This window comes from Scophthalmus maximus, chromosome 1, assembly GCF_022379125.1.
Source record: "Scophthalmus maximus strain ysfricsl-2021 chromosome 1, ASM2237912v1, whole genome shotgun sequence".
Lineage (NCBI taxonomy): Eukaryota > Metazoa > Chordata > Actinopteri > Pleuronectiformes > Scophthalmidae > Scophthalmus > Scophthalmus maximus.
In genome coordinates, this window is record NC_061515.1 from 6,340,001 (window position 1) to 6,358,855 (window position 18,855).

General features: G+C 41.4%; 1 protein-coding gene across 2 annotated transcripts in view; it reads left to right on the forward strand.

The window, feature by feature from the left end:
* LOC118312027 (CUB and sushi domain-containing protein 3-like) overlaps positions 1-18,855 on the forward strand; it is a 181,061-nt gene that overhangs the window by 2,136 nt on the left and 160,070 nt on the right. For both annotated transcript variants that reach the window (XM_047335105.1, XM_035636285.2), the window contains exon 2: positions 12,853-13,075. In XM_047335105.1, coding sequence (XP_047191061.1) covers positions 12,853-13,075 — 223 coding nt within the window. The remainder of the gene's footprint in view (positions 1-12,852; positions 13,076-18,855) is intronic.

Below are 18,855 nucleotides of genomic sequence, written 5' to 3' on the forward strand. Positions count from 1 at the left end.
AATGTTATTTATACTAAGGGATATTTTGTGTGTGCGTGTGACTGTTTATCTGTTAGGCACATATGTGTGTGTGTCTGAGTATGGGCACTCGCAGATCAATTTACATGCAGATTGCTCGCCCTATGAGTAATTCTCATATATGTCTATTGCGGCTGGATGAGGTGTGCGGCGTGCAGAGCTCCCACCGGCTCCCACCAAGTCGAGTCGAGCAGAGTCGGTCACAGTTGCTGTTTCATCACCACCCACATTGTGGCAATGTCAAACTTCGAGGCCACTGCCAATCCTCCTAGTTCTGTTACTTATTAGGGAGCCAGCCAGCCAGGAATTGGAGAGGGAGGGAGGGAGGGAGCAGAGGAGGAGGAGGTCTGGGTCTTCACTTGGAAAAGAATGAGGGAAATAATGACAGAGCAGAGCGAGGAGGAGGAACCGTAGAACAGCTGTTGTGCCTCTGCTCTGACAGTTGACACAGTGTTTGCAGAAGTAAAAAGATACACTAGATCTGCTGTGACTCACTTCTGCTAAAAAAGATAATGACGCTGTGTAAAAAGAAAAAAAAATCCTTGTGTCGAGCAAAGTTTGTAACAACACTGCCTCGCTGGATGTGCCTTTTCATTGATAGAACAATTTTTTCAACCATGGATCCTGGGCGTGGGCGGGGAACTGTTCTAAGTCTCGATACACACAAAGTTTTCTCGGTTATCTGCATGCATTAGTGTTAAGTGAGTTTCAGCAACTTAGGTTTGGAATTAATGAAACTGCAAAAGTGAACGGACAGTTCTTGTGTCGACCGGTTTCTCACACTGACTTTCGCATGTCAGAGACCAGTCAGCAATTAATGATGGAGAACAGATTGTTAAAAAAGAATGTCCATCCGTCGCGTCCCACCAATTCTGTTTGGCTTCCATCATGCTGTATTCCTCAATTATTCTTTTAGCTTCTGTGTTAAAAAAAACAAAACAACATCAATTTATCTTTTTTTTTTAACCTTTTATCGCGCAGTTGCTAATTGTTGATAATCAGGTGGGTTTCGGCACAGACAGTAATCTGGCCGGTGAGCCCTCGATGAAGACTTTCTCTCATTGTGATTATGTAAACAGGCTGGAAAGGCTGCTCGGGCTAATCAGGATTACGATTTGTCTGTGTAATTACACACTATCTACAGGGAATGTGGGGCATTGTCCCGCTGCCCCTCAGGTTCTTGATCTCCGCAACAGAAGAGTGGAAGTGCGTGAAAACAGTGGACGGCATCCCAAAGAATCTCTTGGGCCCAACCATAGCTGCAATGAACGACATGCTATTTTCCAGGATACATGGCGGTAGTCTCCCTCACTGGATTCCTGATGCTTCTTTTAGTGCTGACATTTCCCTCTATAGTCCTGGTGGTGCACCAAAGTGCTGCTCCGCTCACCCACTGGCCCCATGCCCGCGGCTTTAGGCCGGGGCCAGCCTCTTGGATGGCGCTGACAGATTCCCGCGGAGGCTGGATATAGTTTGCTGCCTCTGAGTGACTCGGTTCTTCTCAGGTATCAGTTTTAATATAAGCGGTACTCTTGGGGGAGAGAGATTGGCAATATCTTGTCGTCGGGAAGAAAAATAGCTCGCCGTTTGTTAAGATTAAATGTAATAGGTCGAGGAGAAGCATCTTTCGCAGTCAAGGCTACGGATTCAAAGTGGACCGTCTGTTCCCCAGGTGCCATTTTCAGAGGGGATTAAACTCTGTTAACTGTCTGGAGGCACATTTGCTGGTAAAAATGTATGCATTTATTTGGCTTTATCCATGCTGAGGTTGAATTCTGGAAGTGAGAAATTTGCAAATGCCATTGTACTTGTAGATATTTTGTTTTCAGGCAATGACTACGTACTATCAACAGTAATAAATAGGGAATGTAAAAGCAGCAAAGCAAGGGTGTTTTAACTGAGATATGACTATATGTTATCATGTAACTTTTAATGGGTAATGTAACCAGTATCTTCATGTCTGAATGCTGTATAAAACCCACATGTATCTCCCAAGCACAATAGTACCCATACATTTTGGTATTTCTTTCCATAACCCTGTCAAGAATTGAACCCTCAGTATATTTCCAGTATTATTCACTTTATAACCTGAAACCATGCATACCCACGTATCCTCTTGAGTCTTCCTCCACAGTGCCCACTGCTGTTCTTGTTTGTGTCTGTGGCTGTCGACTGGATTTTTTGATATGTGACAGGGGTGCCGGCAGGGGTGAAGCATGGTCTGGGAAACAAAGCAGGGTGATGTGAAGGTAATTGAGGACGTAGTCCGCTTGGGGGGGGTCTGCTTTGATTCCGTAGCATGTATAAACAGCAATTGAAATGATAGGTGAGGAAAGCTTAGCGGAGGCCCATTTAGACTCTCCGTGACCACACTTGGCTGTCAGCGTGCGGGAGGCCTCACTGGGGGATTGCATGTATTCCATTGAGCTAGAAAATACAGACCTTGACAGACCTAGGGCCTTTCAAAGAGCAAACTCAATTGGCAGTGAGAGGCTCTCGGATCAGCTGCGTGAATGCTACATTGCTGTTGATTTAACAATTGACGTGACAGTTTCTTTTCCCCCAAAGTTTTCTAGCATCCTCTGTATGATAAAGCAGTAAAAATATGATCTTTCATGCAGCTTTTTTTTTCAGTGGGGAAAACACATTAAGGCCTCAGCTGGTTCCTGCTGAAAAAAAAAAAAAACATTGATTGACAAATTATCTGATTTTAGAATGTCATGCTGTGTACATGGTTCTTTGGTGCTGGCCCGTGGAGGAGTATTTATTAAAGCAACCATTCATTCAGCATTGTCAGGGACACATACTATGTTGCTGATACAAATTGAAGTCGGTATTATCAAACTCCAGCGCTGGCAGTTGTAGATCTTCCAGTTCAGACTGCGGCATCTAAAAGCAATGACAGGGGCGGCAGGGTAGAAGTGTCATGGAAATACACAAGGAAAGTAATATCACCTTTATTGCCACCTAGAGGCAGTGAGTATTACAACTGCCGTGTATTTTGTTGTCTTTTCAGTACCAGCACTGTGTATTTGTGTTTACATTTATTGTAGTTGAAAAAATTGAAATGTCGTTTTTTTCCAAAGACGTATTTTTTACTATACATGATAATAAACTGAATATCTTTGGGTTTTGAATTTAATAAACAATTCTTAAATTTTAAAGGCAAACATATACATTAATGAATCGAGTCAGCAGACTTGGAGGGTTAGAATAAGTTATATATCTGTTGTTTTGTTAGAATAAATGGTTGTAAGAAAAATATCTATCTTCACTGCTCCACACTTTGAAAGGCGTAAGTGATACGTTTATCTAAACCTTTGTTTGCCTTGGGTACAACAAGCTGAGTTGTGTTTCTACACAGTAGTGCGACACAGTCGTGCTATCTGCAGGTGCAAGAGGTGTTAATTGAGAAACACCGTAAAAAAAACACAAGCATATGTGAAGAAAACACAAGCTTTTTGAAACGGGTGAGACCGTAATGCTCACTGCCTGCAGGTGGCGTGAGCGGTAACATTTCTGCAGCCACGACGTTTCCGTGCTGTGTGTGACTACATCTCCAGACGGCCAAATGTCAACGAGGTGGTTTGTACGTTTGTGATTGAGTTTCAAGTGAATTGCATGAGGTGCTAAAAGAAAGAAGAAAAACCAAAAGAGAAAACATCTTCACTGTTTGAACAGGCTGAACACGGATGTTTACTTGGAAAGTGGGGAAAAAAAAACAACAGTCAAGTGTTGTTCCAGCCCCTCTTTGTCTTCATATAGAAAAAGACAGATTCTTGTTCTGTGCTCTTTTCCTCTTTCCGGGGGAGCGCGAAGTGTTGATGTTTTTGTTTGTTTGGAAAATTGGAAGCTAGAGAGACAGGCGTCCTATTAGATGCGTTGCTGGCCCACGGTCTGGTGTTGTACAGCAGCCCTCACAGTGGTGGCCTGGCATCAGGTGCAATAGTCGCACTTTGAGGACTTATTGGTGTCTAGCCATGAAATACTGTGTCTGCACGGAAGGCACCGGCAGCCGTCAGACGTTGGGAAGCGGTTATTATACTTGGCCACGAGGACACACAACCGGCCGTTATTTCCTTGTGCAATGGCGTGTGCCCCGGCTGTGTGTCTGTGCATGTGCCAGCTGTGTTTCAGCGTGGCAGTGTGTTTGATTTTAGTATTTTTCACCTCAGTGGTTGGCAATTTAAAACCACCAAATGGAATATTTCAGAGCCCTTTTCCAAATTGCAATGACACACTCATGAGGTAATAGTCATTCTGCGGAAAGCCTCTTTTCTGTTTGTGCTGTGTGGAGCCCATTTCCCTTTCATCAACCATGCAGACAAGCATAGTGAGGGGCCGCGATTATGCACATTCTATCAGCACGAATTGTGGAGGTGCCGCACGGCCATGCAGATAAAATCCCTCTCTCTGGGGACGACAATTTAAGATTTCTGTCGACAAGGGTTGCAGCCTGCAGGCCCAAGCAGTCGTCATTGTTGTGTTCCTGCTTGCGCCGATGAAAAATTATTTTCACTTCCCTCCACATTTTGTGTCTGTGGCTCGGAGTACAGCTTGTCACAGCGCTGAGAGAAAAGTGCTTGGATTTCTAAAAACAAAATTGCGGCTAAATATAACTTCTCAGTACTGCAGCATCTCTGATTTGATATGTTACAAACCCCGGAGCTTCATCATCTGAACTTGTGACAGTAGACAAATAACAATAGGGTTGTTTTTCCTCTTTTGTGCATTGCTTCTAATCAATGGAGACATAATCTATAATTTTAATTTCCTTTTCTGTTCATCTTTTTTCTATTTTGTGAAGGTTTCAATTTCGCTCAGATCCCACTATTATTAACACAGCGTATGAAAATTATTTCCCACAGCAACACTCATTTGTCTCCTAAAAACTTGAGTTCAGAAAAATCAATGCTTGGCAGAAAGCGGGGGCTTCGGTGTGTACGTTCCTATCTCGGTGATGTTTCCTGACGTTTGTGGACACAAACAGTGAGACAAGAACTTTGCAGCAAATGAAGCCCGCCAGGGAGTTTGCTGACCTTTGTTTTGCAGGGCTCTATCTTTCCAGTCAGTGCACTGTAACCAGGCCTCGCTGATGGATATCTCTGTATTGGCTGACTAACCTTTCAGGTCAGGTGTAAATCAATGCAGGGGTTTTTTTGTAATTTAACTTTGATTGCTAGGAGTGGTGCTCTTGCCTCCCTCTCTGTTTGCTATAGGCCATCATCATGAACAATGATGAAATGCCATCCGGAGAAAGACGCGTCCTTGACGAAGCATCCACTACAGTCCATCAAGAGGAAATGGAGTTTCAGGCAGAGAGGGAGAGAGAAGGAATATAACACATGCCCAAACCAAGTCAAAAAGAGGAGCGTGAAGGCACATCGCTCAGTGGGCTTTGTGGATATTGGGTTTAGGATTTGTTTGAAGAAAGATACAGTGATGAATGAAGGATGAAAGCAAATCTCTATTGGTGCTTAGTTTGACTGGTGGTGCAAGTGTTGTTCAAAGCGAGGCTCCAACTGCTTTGAACAATTTTGCACTGCAGCAGTATTTGTGTATTTGCACTGCAAGATTAAGTCATACACTTGGTGATACACTGACCCTTCCTTACGTCACAATATAGGAGATTTTATATGCTCTTTTTTATTCCCCCTTTCTCCTGTACAGTTTATTACAAACCATGTATCTATATGACTATGAGAAAAGGCTGTACAAGCATATTGTGTGTATCAACTCACACAGAACAACTGTTTGTGCCACAGATTCACTTATGGCAAGTCTGCGTTAACTTTAACGACTTTTGGGAACTCTCGAGTCTCAGCTCATGTCTCTGCTGAGCATAGAGATAAAAACTCTGAAGTATTTAAATAACAGCCACTTGTTGAGCAGTCAGAAGAAATCCTGAGTGAAGCACACTAAGGCAATTCAAGTAATGTTTATTCATACAGCTAAATACAGCTTCATACAGCTAGATAACATAAAAACAATGAGAAGACATTCAAATTGCATATAGGTCAAAAAGAACAAATACGTCTAACAAGTTTGATCCACAGGTGAGCAACCAAAAGCTGCCTCACCTCGGCTTGGTCTTCACCCTGGGAACGACGAGATGAGATCTGAGGGGTCTGGACGCTTCATACCGACTAAATCCAAGATGTATTTTGGCCTGAGACCATTAAGGTGCTTTAAAGACAACTAATAGGATTTTAAGATCCATCCTTTGACACACGAGAAGCCGGTCAGTGATTTAAGGACTGGAGTAATGTGCTGCACTCTCTCAGTGAGGCATTCTGGATGAGCTGCAGCTGTGTGGTGGGTTTTGTTCTGAGAAGACAATAGCCCAGCCTGCTTGAAATAAACACTTGAGAAGTTTTTCTTTTTTTTTTTAAAGATGGTAGGCTGGTTTTATAATTGTCTTTATGTGGATGTTGATTTTTTTTTGTGTGTGTTCAGATTCGTAATCCCTCTTTCCTAAAATCCCATTTGAACCAGTTTAGCGTAGTGCATCCAGACTTAAAGGCATTTAAGAAACTTTTTTGCACCAAGAAAGCATTAAGTTGTGATTTTCTAGCTTTGATAACTGCGGCATGTGAAGAGAACTGTTGACTATCTGTAGCACATCTGACAGTATGCAGTTAAAAGTAGTAATAATAAATTATAATCATTATAATCAGAGATAATAGGAAGTTATAATTCATACTCGCATACCAACTGGAGCAATTGTGTCACATTAGGAAAAGCTCAGGTTTTGCAAGAGAAGAACTGCAATTTGCTTTGAAACATCTCGAAAGGCAGAAGAAACCAGTTCACCTCCACTTACTTTGGTCTGTTGTCTGAGACACACACACACACACACACACACACACACACACACACACACCCACACACTGGCCATAATAACACCAGCATTTGGGGTATTTTTACAGAGTGATACATCCAGGTGCGTGTTACAGGGCAGCAGCTCAGGTCCTAGAGCATGTTGGTCATTAGTCATCAGGTGGCTCCCGGGCTTTTCCCGCTTGTTGAAGTATCTATGAATGAGACCACAAACCCCAAATTGTCCAGGATGTGTGTGTGTGTGTGTGTGTGTGCACGTAATTTTACAGTTTGAAAAGTCTACGGAGTTAGGAGAAAGCATGCTACACAGAATGTGTCAAAGTGGACTTCATATTGTCCAATAGACACATTTCCTTATAGAGTCCGGCAGCTGATGTCCACCAACTTCTTATGTTTGTCTACACATCAAAATTAAATTTAGACATGTTACTAATAGAGAACAAAAAAGCTTTACATTGGTTGGAACCAAAGCGGGTTGCTGCAACATTTCTTTGATTTTCCAGGGCTTTGAACGCCATTAATCAGGGCACAAAAACCTTCATTTCCATATTGCAGTTTTTGCTCTGAGCCACAGGACTTTGTTTGATTAGAGCAACTTTACTGTCGCGTTGGAAAGAAATCCTTTGGACATGCAGGCTGCCACATAAACTAGGGGTAATAGACAGTTCATAAAAGGCAAATACAGCAAAATGGACTGCAGATAAAGTCAATACACTGTAAGGACAATACAGCAAATGGAAGAGAATAAATTTGCCAAACTGAGTGCTGCAGTCCTTCATCAGAATTCAACAGTTCCACTGCCCGGGGAAGAAAAGACTTTGTCTTGCAGTTAATTCTTCCCTGCTGGATCCTGGAGCCACTACACGAGGGAACCGGTCACACTGTGAATGTTTATTTTCGGAGTTTAATGGTGGTCTGTCTTGGATTGGGATGGGCAATGTCTCGCACCCACCAACCATTACATTATCATCAATGGTCTGAAGGATAGTAAATGACCCCTCATCCTCTCTCCCTGCTACACATAATCATTTGTGACCTCACTACAAATCTGCATTCATTTCAGAGAACAACATATTTTGCTGTTTTCTTGTTAATGGGGGCACCTACCCCTTCACAAACCAGTCCATGTACGGGAAAGTCAAAATGTTGGCTCTAATTTTCTACAATGCTTGTAGCAAACATTAAATAACCAATTTGGCCTGCAAATAATTTGTTGAGTCCTTGAAAATAATAGGATACCCTCTCTGATGCGTAATGCATTTTGTTAACAAAATCAATCTTATTTTCCAACCACACAGGGTACAGCACAGGGTTCATTAACTGGATCATTCTGCCCAAAATGTCTGTATTCGCTGCGAAGGGATCGGAGAATCACATTCATTAGTCTTGTTTTCTGTTTGTGTAAGTGAGAAGCACGACAAGGCCAACGACACATAGAAATATGCATGTTCACACACGCACGCACACACACACACACACACGCAATTCAGATTGACAAAGAGACAAACGCTCTGGGAGAAAACTCATCAGGACAACTACCATTTTCCTGTCTGTGTTTTGCGTAGCAAGTTTAACTATCATGCAGTTATAAAAACAAAGGTGTAGCGCGGTGAAGATTTGGCGCTTGTGTGCGTGTGCGTGTGTGTATGTGTGTGTGTGTGTGTGTGTGCCCAAAAGGCCAGGGGTAAATGTAACTATTTGAGGAACAGCTGGGACCATTCTTGAGCTGTCTGTCAGCGCTGCCCGCTGAGGCCCCTGTTTCTCTCAGACTCGTGCGATATGATGCTGATTTATCGTTCTGAACTAGATTTTCCCCACTGCGCAATCACAGCATGTTGTTAATTTGGTTTCTCATCACAATTTATGGCCGGTGTTGCAGCCTGGTGTTAACACAGGGCCGGGAAGAAAACCCCTGGGGAGTGCGTTTTACAACTGAAGCGATGATAGAGGTCGGAGGAGGCAACTGAGCGGTGACAGTGGAATTCAAAGAAGACGTACTGTAGATCTAAGGGGTTTTTAATGCATGTCCTCTCCCCTGTACAAGGAGGCGCATGTTGTCGTGTGGTGTTTGCTTTGAAGTAACACAATGAATGCTTACAATGTGCTTTTTATAGATACAGCTTTTGTGGCAATTGACAGTGCTCACCGAATTACAAGCTGGTATGAATCACAGCATTGAAAAAGGGGGATTCTAATTCATAATGAATAGCTTATAGGAGAAGAAAGAATAAAAGCAGGGGGTAGTGGGAGGAGGCAGGGGTTTGTTGGGAAACAGGAAGATATGCAGAGAGAGAGAGAGACAGAGATGTAGAAAGATTCTGGGCACAATTGACCAAAGAGGCCGCGAATGAAAAAGGTGAGAGAGACGGAGAGTGGGGTGAGAAAGGAAGTGGCTGAGGGTTGTACAAAGTGGGACAAAAACCGCAGATGGTGTGAGGGAGTTGCTGGGATAATGACGGATGAAAGGAATTCTTAGATCTGAGAAAGGGAGGGGGGAAAGGGGAGATAGGCAGAAAGAGGGAAATAGATATCTTGGCAATGAGCGTCTGTTCTGTCATCCCCGGGACATCGGAACAATCAGCCACACAAACACTGCTAAGCAGTTCAAACGGCAATACTCTGAATAGTTCGCAACATTAATCATGTAATGCTTGACGAACACCGAGATGTTTCTTGGCCTAAGAGAGTTCCGTGGGTTCTGTCCCTGCAATTGTTACTGCACAGACTGTGGGTAATATGAGGGCCCTCGATTAATAGCAGTTATACATCACGTTTGTCGATGGAGATTGTGGGGGTTTAATTGAGCCCGACAAAAGGTTTACGGGGCCTCTTCCTTTGCCCTGTCGCTTTCCTCCTCCAGGGCTGCGTCACGGTTCATATCATTCTACAAATGGTTAGCCACAGTAACAAAATTGTGTGGTAACCGTACCACAAGTAAAATTTACTTGCAGTAATGTTTGTGTAGTATTAATCAAATCTGCACGTCTTAAGTTTCGTACATTGCTTTGCTCGGCTGTTTTAACACTCTCACTGATTGACCGGTGGTCTCATGGTGTTTCAGTGTTGTTGTTTTAACTAACTAACTCACTAAAGTCAGGCGACTCACAAGAGAGTGATATATTTATATATTTTCGATTTCGTTTTTTTGATTGATGCGGCACAAGCTGAGCTCTTTAAGTCGTTCTATTGGGGTCGCAAGCTCAGGCTGAGATAGCCCCGGTGACTCTATCTTAATTACTTTTTCAACTTTCCAAAAGACGACAGAAGACATGTAACTGATTATACAGCTTGTTTTAAGTAGTAGTAGTACTTTAATTTGTCTTGATAAGCAAAGTGAACTTCATGTGTTAAAAGGGTGGCATCCCCCTTTTAACAGGCGAAGCATTCATGTTTGCATGTTCCCCCTGAAATAATCCCATATTTGAGACTAACATCAATATTGTAGACGTTAACCGAATGTTTGGGAGCGCCAGATTGTTCATAATATCTAAAACCGCATCGTCCTGTGGAGATGGCTTGGTAAAATTTGATTTTATGGAAATGTTTTCATAATTATGTTTCATAAACAAGAGGTTGCTCAAATATGAATAATAGAGTGAAGCCAAACATCAGTATAACACTAGTGCAACGTTATGTATCTCTGCCTTCGTAATCATGAGTGAATTAAAAACTAAACTGTAACAACTGCAGGTTGACTCACCTTTAGTAATAGACATGCCTTCCTCAAATATTCTGTTCAGGGCCATTTTTAATTGCGGTGTGATTGTGGACCTTTTTGTCTTGCAGTGCTTTTCCTTAGTGTTTGCTTTTCTCTTGTCAATATTACACATGCACCCGATCCATTATTGCTTTTCAGTAGCAACACAAACAAACAAATCATAGTAACTGGAAAAATATGTTTGACGGCCGCTCGGTAAAAATGAAAAGAGTGTCATTCAGGCATCTGACAGGCAGGTCCCGATTCCATTCATTAAATTCAAGAATGTGTGACAACATGCTCCAACAATTTTGACTGCAGCTGTTGGTCAAATAATCTGTTAGATTGCAGTTGTCATCATATGTCATAAAACATCCATACCTATTTTTCACTCATACTCACGATTATTTTTGACTCTCTGAAGATGGCTGTCTTGGTAATTAGGATATTGCCGAGAGCAGTCGAAGGAAGCACTAACCTACCGTGTCAGAGGTTGGATCGCGTTGACCCTGTAGGTGGTGCATCAATGCTGCAAATTTGCCATAATTACCCCGTTTGTTCACTGGTGGCAGAAATAATTGCGACTTAGACATGCGATAAACCATGGCAGGATTTTCCCCCACTGCATTCAGAGCAGCAGACACAACATCATACACCTGCATTGGAAAACTGTCACTGTCACTGTATCTACAGTATTGGAAGGTCAGGCCACTTGATCACTGGATGGGGGAGGAGTGAATTGGTCTGGGAGGGGGGGCAGTCAGTTATCTGACAATAGGTGGAGATATACTGTAATGTGAGGGACTCTGGACAGGAGTATAATATCCTGAAGGTGGTGCGAGATGTAGAGATTGTGGGGAAAATGTTCCAGTGGATAATTGTATTTGTGATAACAGAGTTGTTTTTGTGTGAAATATAAATAACAGCTGATAGGCTTTGTCCAAAGATAATGGATTTAAACAGCTTGAGGAAAATGATCCGTCAGTTTGTCTGGCAGTTTAACATTTTGACCATTAGCTCACACCAGTTTATAAGAAGGAGTTCATATTCTGGAAAGTTAAAGAGGCCATTGGGTTTTGTTTTTTCCCCCCCACACTTGTGTGCGTGTGTGTGTGTGTGTGGGCAAAACACTACGCAAGAATACATCCTTTACCTACAGAGTTTGAAAAGCCAATTACACTAGGAGTAAATTCTTGGGGGTAAACCATGCATCTTAATTAAGTTTGCTTTTCATTAGACAACATTCAAGATAGCCTCAAATAAAACCGTACTCTCTTTTCTCTGTGTTTGTGTGTGTGTGTGTGTATGGCAATACGTTCATACATTGAGTGTGTGTGGTGGTATACTGGGAGTGGAAATTTGGAAGAATAGATGTGACTTTGTGAGGGAAAAAAAGTGTTGTGTGGAGTTCTCATTTACATTGACACCACTGAGGGTTAACCAAGCAATCACATTGGTGAAGTATGACAGTGATGGTGTCCTGCTTCAACACACTGTCCAACAGGCGGGACGCTTCGGCCCTAGGGTTATGACAGTAGTGGGTTGAATGGCTGAACAGTCACGTTTTCATTTTGGGTACATTATTTTCAGGCCTGTGCACAATAATGGGTGTGTCTCTTAACAGGTTAACCTAATGTGTCAAGCGTATTGATTTTTTGTTTGCAAGCCAGTGTACCAAGGAACCAGAGATATTTCTTGTGTGAGCCGTGAAATAGATTGTTAAGGGGCTTGTGGCCCCAAATTGGCAGACTTTGCTTTTTTTGCTTGTCTCTGGGGCTCTCTGACCCTCTGGAACGGATTTGGCGGTAATCATGCATCGCAAACATTTCAGTGTAACTCTGAAAAACATCATTGAAGTCCTCAATTATGCATTTCCCTTCCATTATTACCACAGTTGGGGTTGCAGTCTTTTCTTCTTTTTTTTTATTCGAAAGGGAACTGAAAACTTAAATAGAAACACAAAACGTATCTCCTACTCAGAAGATGGTGGAGAAGAATGCAGATTTTTACAGACAATTTGTTTTCAGTTGAAGAAATGTTGCACCTGGACTTTATGCAGTGCATGCAGTTGTTACAATTATAGTGTTGTTTTTGAGGAGCATCTGTTTAAAAGCCATTGGGGTAATTCATTGCTGCATGGATGATTGCACCGGGCAAAATGAAACACATTTTCTGAATTGTCTTTAATTCTCTTTTCATCTATGTGGTGAAGAGCCTTTGACCCTCCACAACTATGAGTGTTCTTCACACTCACTGTAAGCATTTGGTAACTTTGTCTTTGTTTCTCTTCCTTCCAGGTTTTATCCATACTTGCGGAGGCACTTTAAAAGGGAGGAATGGGACGATAGAAAGCCCCGGGTTTCCTTATGGATATCCAAATGGAGCGAACTGTACCTGGGTGATTGTTGCCGAGGAGGGGAACAGGATTCATATAGTTTTTCAATCTTTCGCTGTGGAGGAGGAATATGACTTTTTATCTTTGTATGATGGACATCCACACCCGGCTAACTTCAGGACGAGGTAAGAGAGCGGCCCTGAAGCCATGCCACCCGAAGGCTACGTTTGAAGGCTGGCAGGCAGGGATGGAAAGATGTGAGGAAGAAAAGCTTTCAGTGCTCACTTCTGACACAAAGGTTATCTTTAATGTACACAGGACAAAGACTGCTCATCCTCATGGAATTGAAAAGAAAACATCACAAAATTATATATAAACACCTTTATTTATATATATATATTGTGTGTGTGTGTGTGTGTGTGTGTGTGTGTGTGTAAACCTTAAAAAAACATTTTTCACAGCAGATTCTAAATAGAAAATGCTTTCGATTCCAAAAGTCTGAATAGCATTTATTTCGGAATGAGCATGCTGTGTTGGCTTCAGTGATGTGCGGGTCAGCTCAGTAAAGACCGTCCTTTATTCAAAAGCTTCACTGGAGACAGGGGTAGAGAAAAACATCAAACACAAAGATTTCACCTTGTTTGCTCTGGTCACTGAACAGTCAAATAAACGTTTACTCTGGGTGTTTTCTGCATTCTCTCAAAGCCTGACATTCAAGTGCTGTGGTAAGGTTTTCCTGGGCATCTTTTCTTTTCTTTTTTTTATCTGTCCCTTACAGGTATATTTTTTTTTACACTAAATTCACACTACAGAACACTAAGCACAAGTCAGTTATATAATTTAATAAAGAAGGTCAAAATTAATTTTGCAGGGGAAGCTTGTACTGACACTGATAGATATTATTATGGATGGACAACAGACACGGCTCCAAATAGACATGCATGTATGTGGAGGCAAATTAGAAATTTTGCCAGGGTACAAAATTGTCGACTTTGACATTTTTTTTGTGGGACATGGACTATACAAGGATTTCGATTAATGAATAATTCTCACACTGTTTATCAAACACAATATCACCAATAGGAACTCAATGAAACCCTCAAATTTTGCTAATTGATTTAAGCATTGCCTACTGCAAGAAAAATCCTTAAATATATTAATATTTTTCTGTTTGGCAATAAAGAAAAAAACAAAATAAGACTGATTCAGAGAGAATCTGAACTGCAGCACTCTTAGGATGATCCATTTCCTACTTTCCCCAATGGAGCCTGCATTAAAGAATAATTTTGCACTTGGATTTCACAGCCAAAAGCCACAAAGGGTTTACATTTTCCTTGCTCAACCAAATTGCTCAATATAAACAATAAATCCACTCTTTAAAAGTGTGCTGTGTATTATGAGAAGGTTATCACTCATCTCAGCTGACGGCGGCGTGAAGAAGCCCACATCAGCATTTAAACCTGTCAAAAAATATTCTTTAAAAAACAAACTTGATTTTAATTTATTTATAAAGCAATTTTAGTGTCTGATTATCCATTTGTATTCACGAGCGTGCTCCATCAGAAGTGAAAGCGGAGTCCGACATTTCTCTGTGAAACACTGAAAAAGGCAGTGCCACTTATGTGGCTCAACTTCAGTGGAATTGGATTGCTAGTACAATGGGGGATGTATAGCAAAGAGTGGCAATGAAGGAGAATAATTCAAGAGCTGAATCATTGTTGATACTTGAGCAACTGAATCACTTTAGATACTTAAAAGATTTTGTTGCATAATGCTGTTTTCAAGGTTGGACATATGAAAGGTTTGTCACCATGCCGGCTGACTCCACATTACTTATTGATCTCACATCTCTTATGGTTATTAGGCTAAGAAATACGTTTTTTGTTTTTTTTTAAGTATGTGGGCAATTATAGAGAAATACCTGACATTGCAATGACTCTTATTCGCACTGTACCCTTCAGAAGCTGGTAAAGAATTGGCAGTCGTAGCTCTTTTTCTGCTGCTGTGCCAGTGAAATCTTTCCCGCACGAATTCCACCAAACCAAAATTATTCAGCCTCACAACAACATTGGCTCATGGGGGGGAGACATTTTAATACCAGTGATTTAACTTTTATGCCAGTGACATGGCACAACAAGGATTAATGGCAGACATCTTATGCTTAAAGTGCCTCATATGCTGGGATAAAAATAATATTGGCTGTTAAGTCTAACTAGCGTTGGCACAGTGCCAGAACCTTTACTTCACGGCCAACAGTAACTTTAACACTCAGTGACACCTAATTTGTGAAACAGCATTTACACAGTTGGATTTCATCGATAGTTATTGTTCGCAGTTAACAGATAACAGTTTCATTAATAACTGACACTGGAGGGACGAAGGACTCCATACAGAAGGGGCCGATTCCTCTTATATCTGTTCAAATGTTTACCAAAGGATGTCTTTTTTTCACTGCTTTAGTTTGCCGCCAGACAGCCGTTTCAATGTGCTTCGGCCATGTAGCACAACTCGGGCTGGTGCAGTATCACTCCGCAAATCAGCTGTTCTCAAAGCTACCGCAACGAGTTGGCGCAGTAATACCTGGCAAACTTTAACTGGTGAAAAACTAAAGCAGTGAAAAAATACGTCCTTCAGGGTACAATTGAACGGATATATTCTTTTTAAGGTAAGCATTTAAAAATGTGGCAAAAAAAAATGGTTTTCATAGGTCCCCTCTGCTGCAGTGGGACGCTACATCCACTTCTCCACCAAACTCCGTTAAATGACAGCACTGATCACCATCTCCATGAGGTAACATATTAACTATGCATAAGTAACTCATACAGCCCCACTTCAAAATCAATGAACTATCCCTTTAAGTCTATAAAGCTGTAGAAAGTAAAATCCGTTTTTCCCCCGTTGTCCCTGAATGCAGCACCGCTCTCCCACCTGAGTTTCATTAGTCAGAGCTGTGTCAGCTGTGAGGGAGCAGCGCGAGCGTGAAACCTCAGTCCGACCGGAAGTATCAATACCTGCGGTTAGGTGGCTTATTCTGACCCCCCCCCCCCCCCCTTTTTTGTCTTGGTGCCTTCAGTTTACAACATTAGCTACTTTACTCACAGTTAGCTAGGTCTGGCTAATGGCCGGCGTTAAAAGAGCAAAGCTGAGAGCACAAACATCATGGCAGAAAGACCGACATCGTTGCTACGTCTGCAAACTTCAGGTAACTTCGCTTCGTTTCAATAAATTGCACAGTTGCCCCCCAACACCAGAGCCGTCCAGTGAGAGTCGCGACAATGGAAGTCCAAAATGTTTGCTCGTCACGCGACTCACGTAGACTTCAGAGTTCCCGAAGTTTTTGGCGCGCAATTGGAATCCATTATTCAGAGCGACAGAAACGCGATTTTTGGTAATTAACAGTCAATATATGTATTGATTAACAATTTAGCAGACCGACATGCCTATGTAGTTACTCTATGTAGTTAGTCAATACGTTTTTTTAATCATAAATAAATCATAATCCACTAAAATGCTTTAATGCTCATGTTGATTTGATTCAGAAGTGCTGATAATATACAATCTGATTATTATTTAAAGGTCTTACCCTTCATAAGTGCAACACAGACGGTCCATTGATCCATTCTGCTGCTACTCTGTTCGCTGCTGCTGCTCACTTCCGGGAACTATTGAGCGGCTCCATGATCCGCCATTGCTGGAAAAAACAAAAAAAGGTCCATTGGAGTGAACGGTGTTGTCCCGACTCTCATTAGATGGCTCTGGTTGGGACATGTGAAGTGCATTTATGATTAGAATTGCACTTCATTGATTTGAAAGTAGTTTTTTGGGGTGAAATAATCAATTGCTTAAGTGTACAAACAACAACAAAAACCAATCAATCATTGCTAGCTACTCTTGTTGTGTGTACTGTATGTGTAGGGGGGACTAAGACAGCAAACACTAAATAAACTTTGTGGTTGTATTAATTGCAGGGCTACTTTAGTGGGGTTTCATGAAACCTGGGATATGACAACTATAAGTTAAATGAGATTGTTGAATCCTCAGTAGAAAGCTTTTAGGTTGTGTATACATAAGTGCATTCGTTAATAGAAGAGGTTTACTCGTATGTTTTCTTTTTTCTTCGGGGGGCCAATACTGATACAATTAGTGATCAAGGACCCTCCCAAAAGATATTTCGAACTGATTTACATTTGCAGTAAAAATGTGCAGTAAAGGCTGTACTCTTATGTGCTGAAAGAAAAAAACAGCAAAGCTTTAATTAGGGCTGTGGCTGTGCAGAGATGATGTTTTGATGCAAACGTATGATTGGTGTGTGCAGGATACTTATCTACCAATGTTTTATTTACAGACTGTAGGGAAACTCAGCTTTAGGATTATTGTCTTCTACCTCCAAACCACCTGAGAGTTATACAATGAAATACTTAAACCAAGTCACTCTCATTTGAAACACAATAAGATTTTCATTTATTTCGTTTTTCAGTGTGAAGTTACTGTAGTCATATGCACCAGTGATCTTCTTAAGAGGAATCCATCTCTTGAGATCGTTGTACTTTCCAATACAAGACAATGTTAGACCATTTATCCTTTTCAGGGCTTTTGGAACTAACTTTAAAATAATATGTGGATGTTTTGTCAAGTAATTGCTGATTAGGCTGTGTCAAGTAAAGGGTTAAATATTTACCTAACAAGACGTGAGAGATGATATTTTGCTTAGTTGCTATAAATTCACATGGAACTAATCCTGCCTTTTAGAAAGGAGGAAAAGCCGGACTTATTCTCTCTATGACACAAAAGCAAATGGCTCAAATTCAATGTTTTTTATCCAACTCCAACCCAAACCTCTAAATAGCAATGTCGTACTCGGTTTCCCCTCCCGATGCGGGACTAAATTGTTTGGCGGCAGGAAATAACTCCATGACAGAATCTTTGCTGTGCCTCCAGGGCCCAAAGTTTACAGTACGCTAGTAAAACGCCTGCTCTTACACAATTAATTCACTCCAAAACTGAAATCACTCAGAAGAGGGGAAAAGCAAGGGTTCTTATCTTGTTCTTTCTTACCTTTTGTTTAACTTTGTCAAAAAAGATTCAGCACAAACTTTCCCAGCATGTTGTTGTGAAAGATGCTCACATCCATATGGCAACACCAGAAGTTGTTTCTTTTTTTCCTTGTTTTTCTTTCCTTCCTCTAAAAATATGTCGCTGTGTTGTTCACTGAGGTGTTACTTCAGCTGAATGAACGAGAAGGTGAATATAATGACAGCCAACACTTTTCTTCCCTCTTCCAGGGTTATTATAAATAGAAACCTTGATAAAGATTAAAGAGGCACTTGATTTATTAATGTTATTAATTAATTAAGGCAGAAATTCAGAAGGGAGCACGACAAAAGCGACAATGAATTTTTAACATGAAAAGGAATCGACACTCCCGTGATGGACCTGATTAGAGTGTCTCCCTATTGATCTATGTATTCTCTTTGCTCTGTGAAGTTTTTTCCCATCACTCTCACTCAGTGCTGCACTTGCATTCCGTTCAATCCCTTTGCGCCTGCGAATGACTGGTTGAGGCACTCATTATTGTGCTGAAATTCTATGCTGAGGATCGTAGAGGGCGGAAGGAGAGTTGAGGTAATAAAGCCTTTTATTCCAGTGTTGCCGTGCACAAATAATGACCTCATTATGATGATCATTTTTTCTGCTGTCATTATACAATTATGATGACAGCTGTTGCTTTACTAGATGCTAAGCATCATGGGACAAAACATCTAGACAGTATATGTGCTTGTTTACCATTAGTAAAATATTTCAGGGGTGGTTGGGTTCTGTTAGAGGAAGAAACTCATTGGTTTGATAGCGGTCCTGTTCTCTGTGGAGATTTTATATAATTCTAGTCAGGGCTGCTCAATGTATCATGCTAACATCATCACGATGTTAGCATGTTTAATAGTCACGTGTGCAATGTTGAGACAGA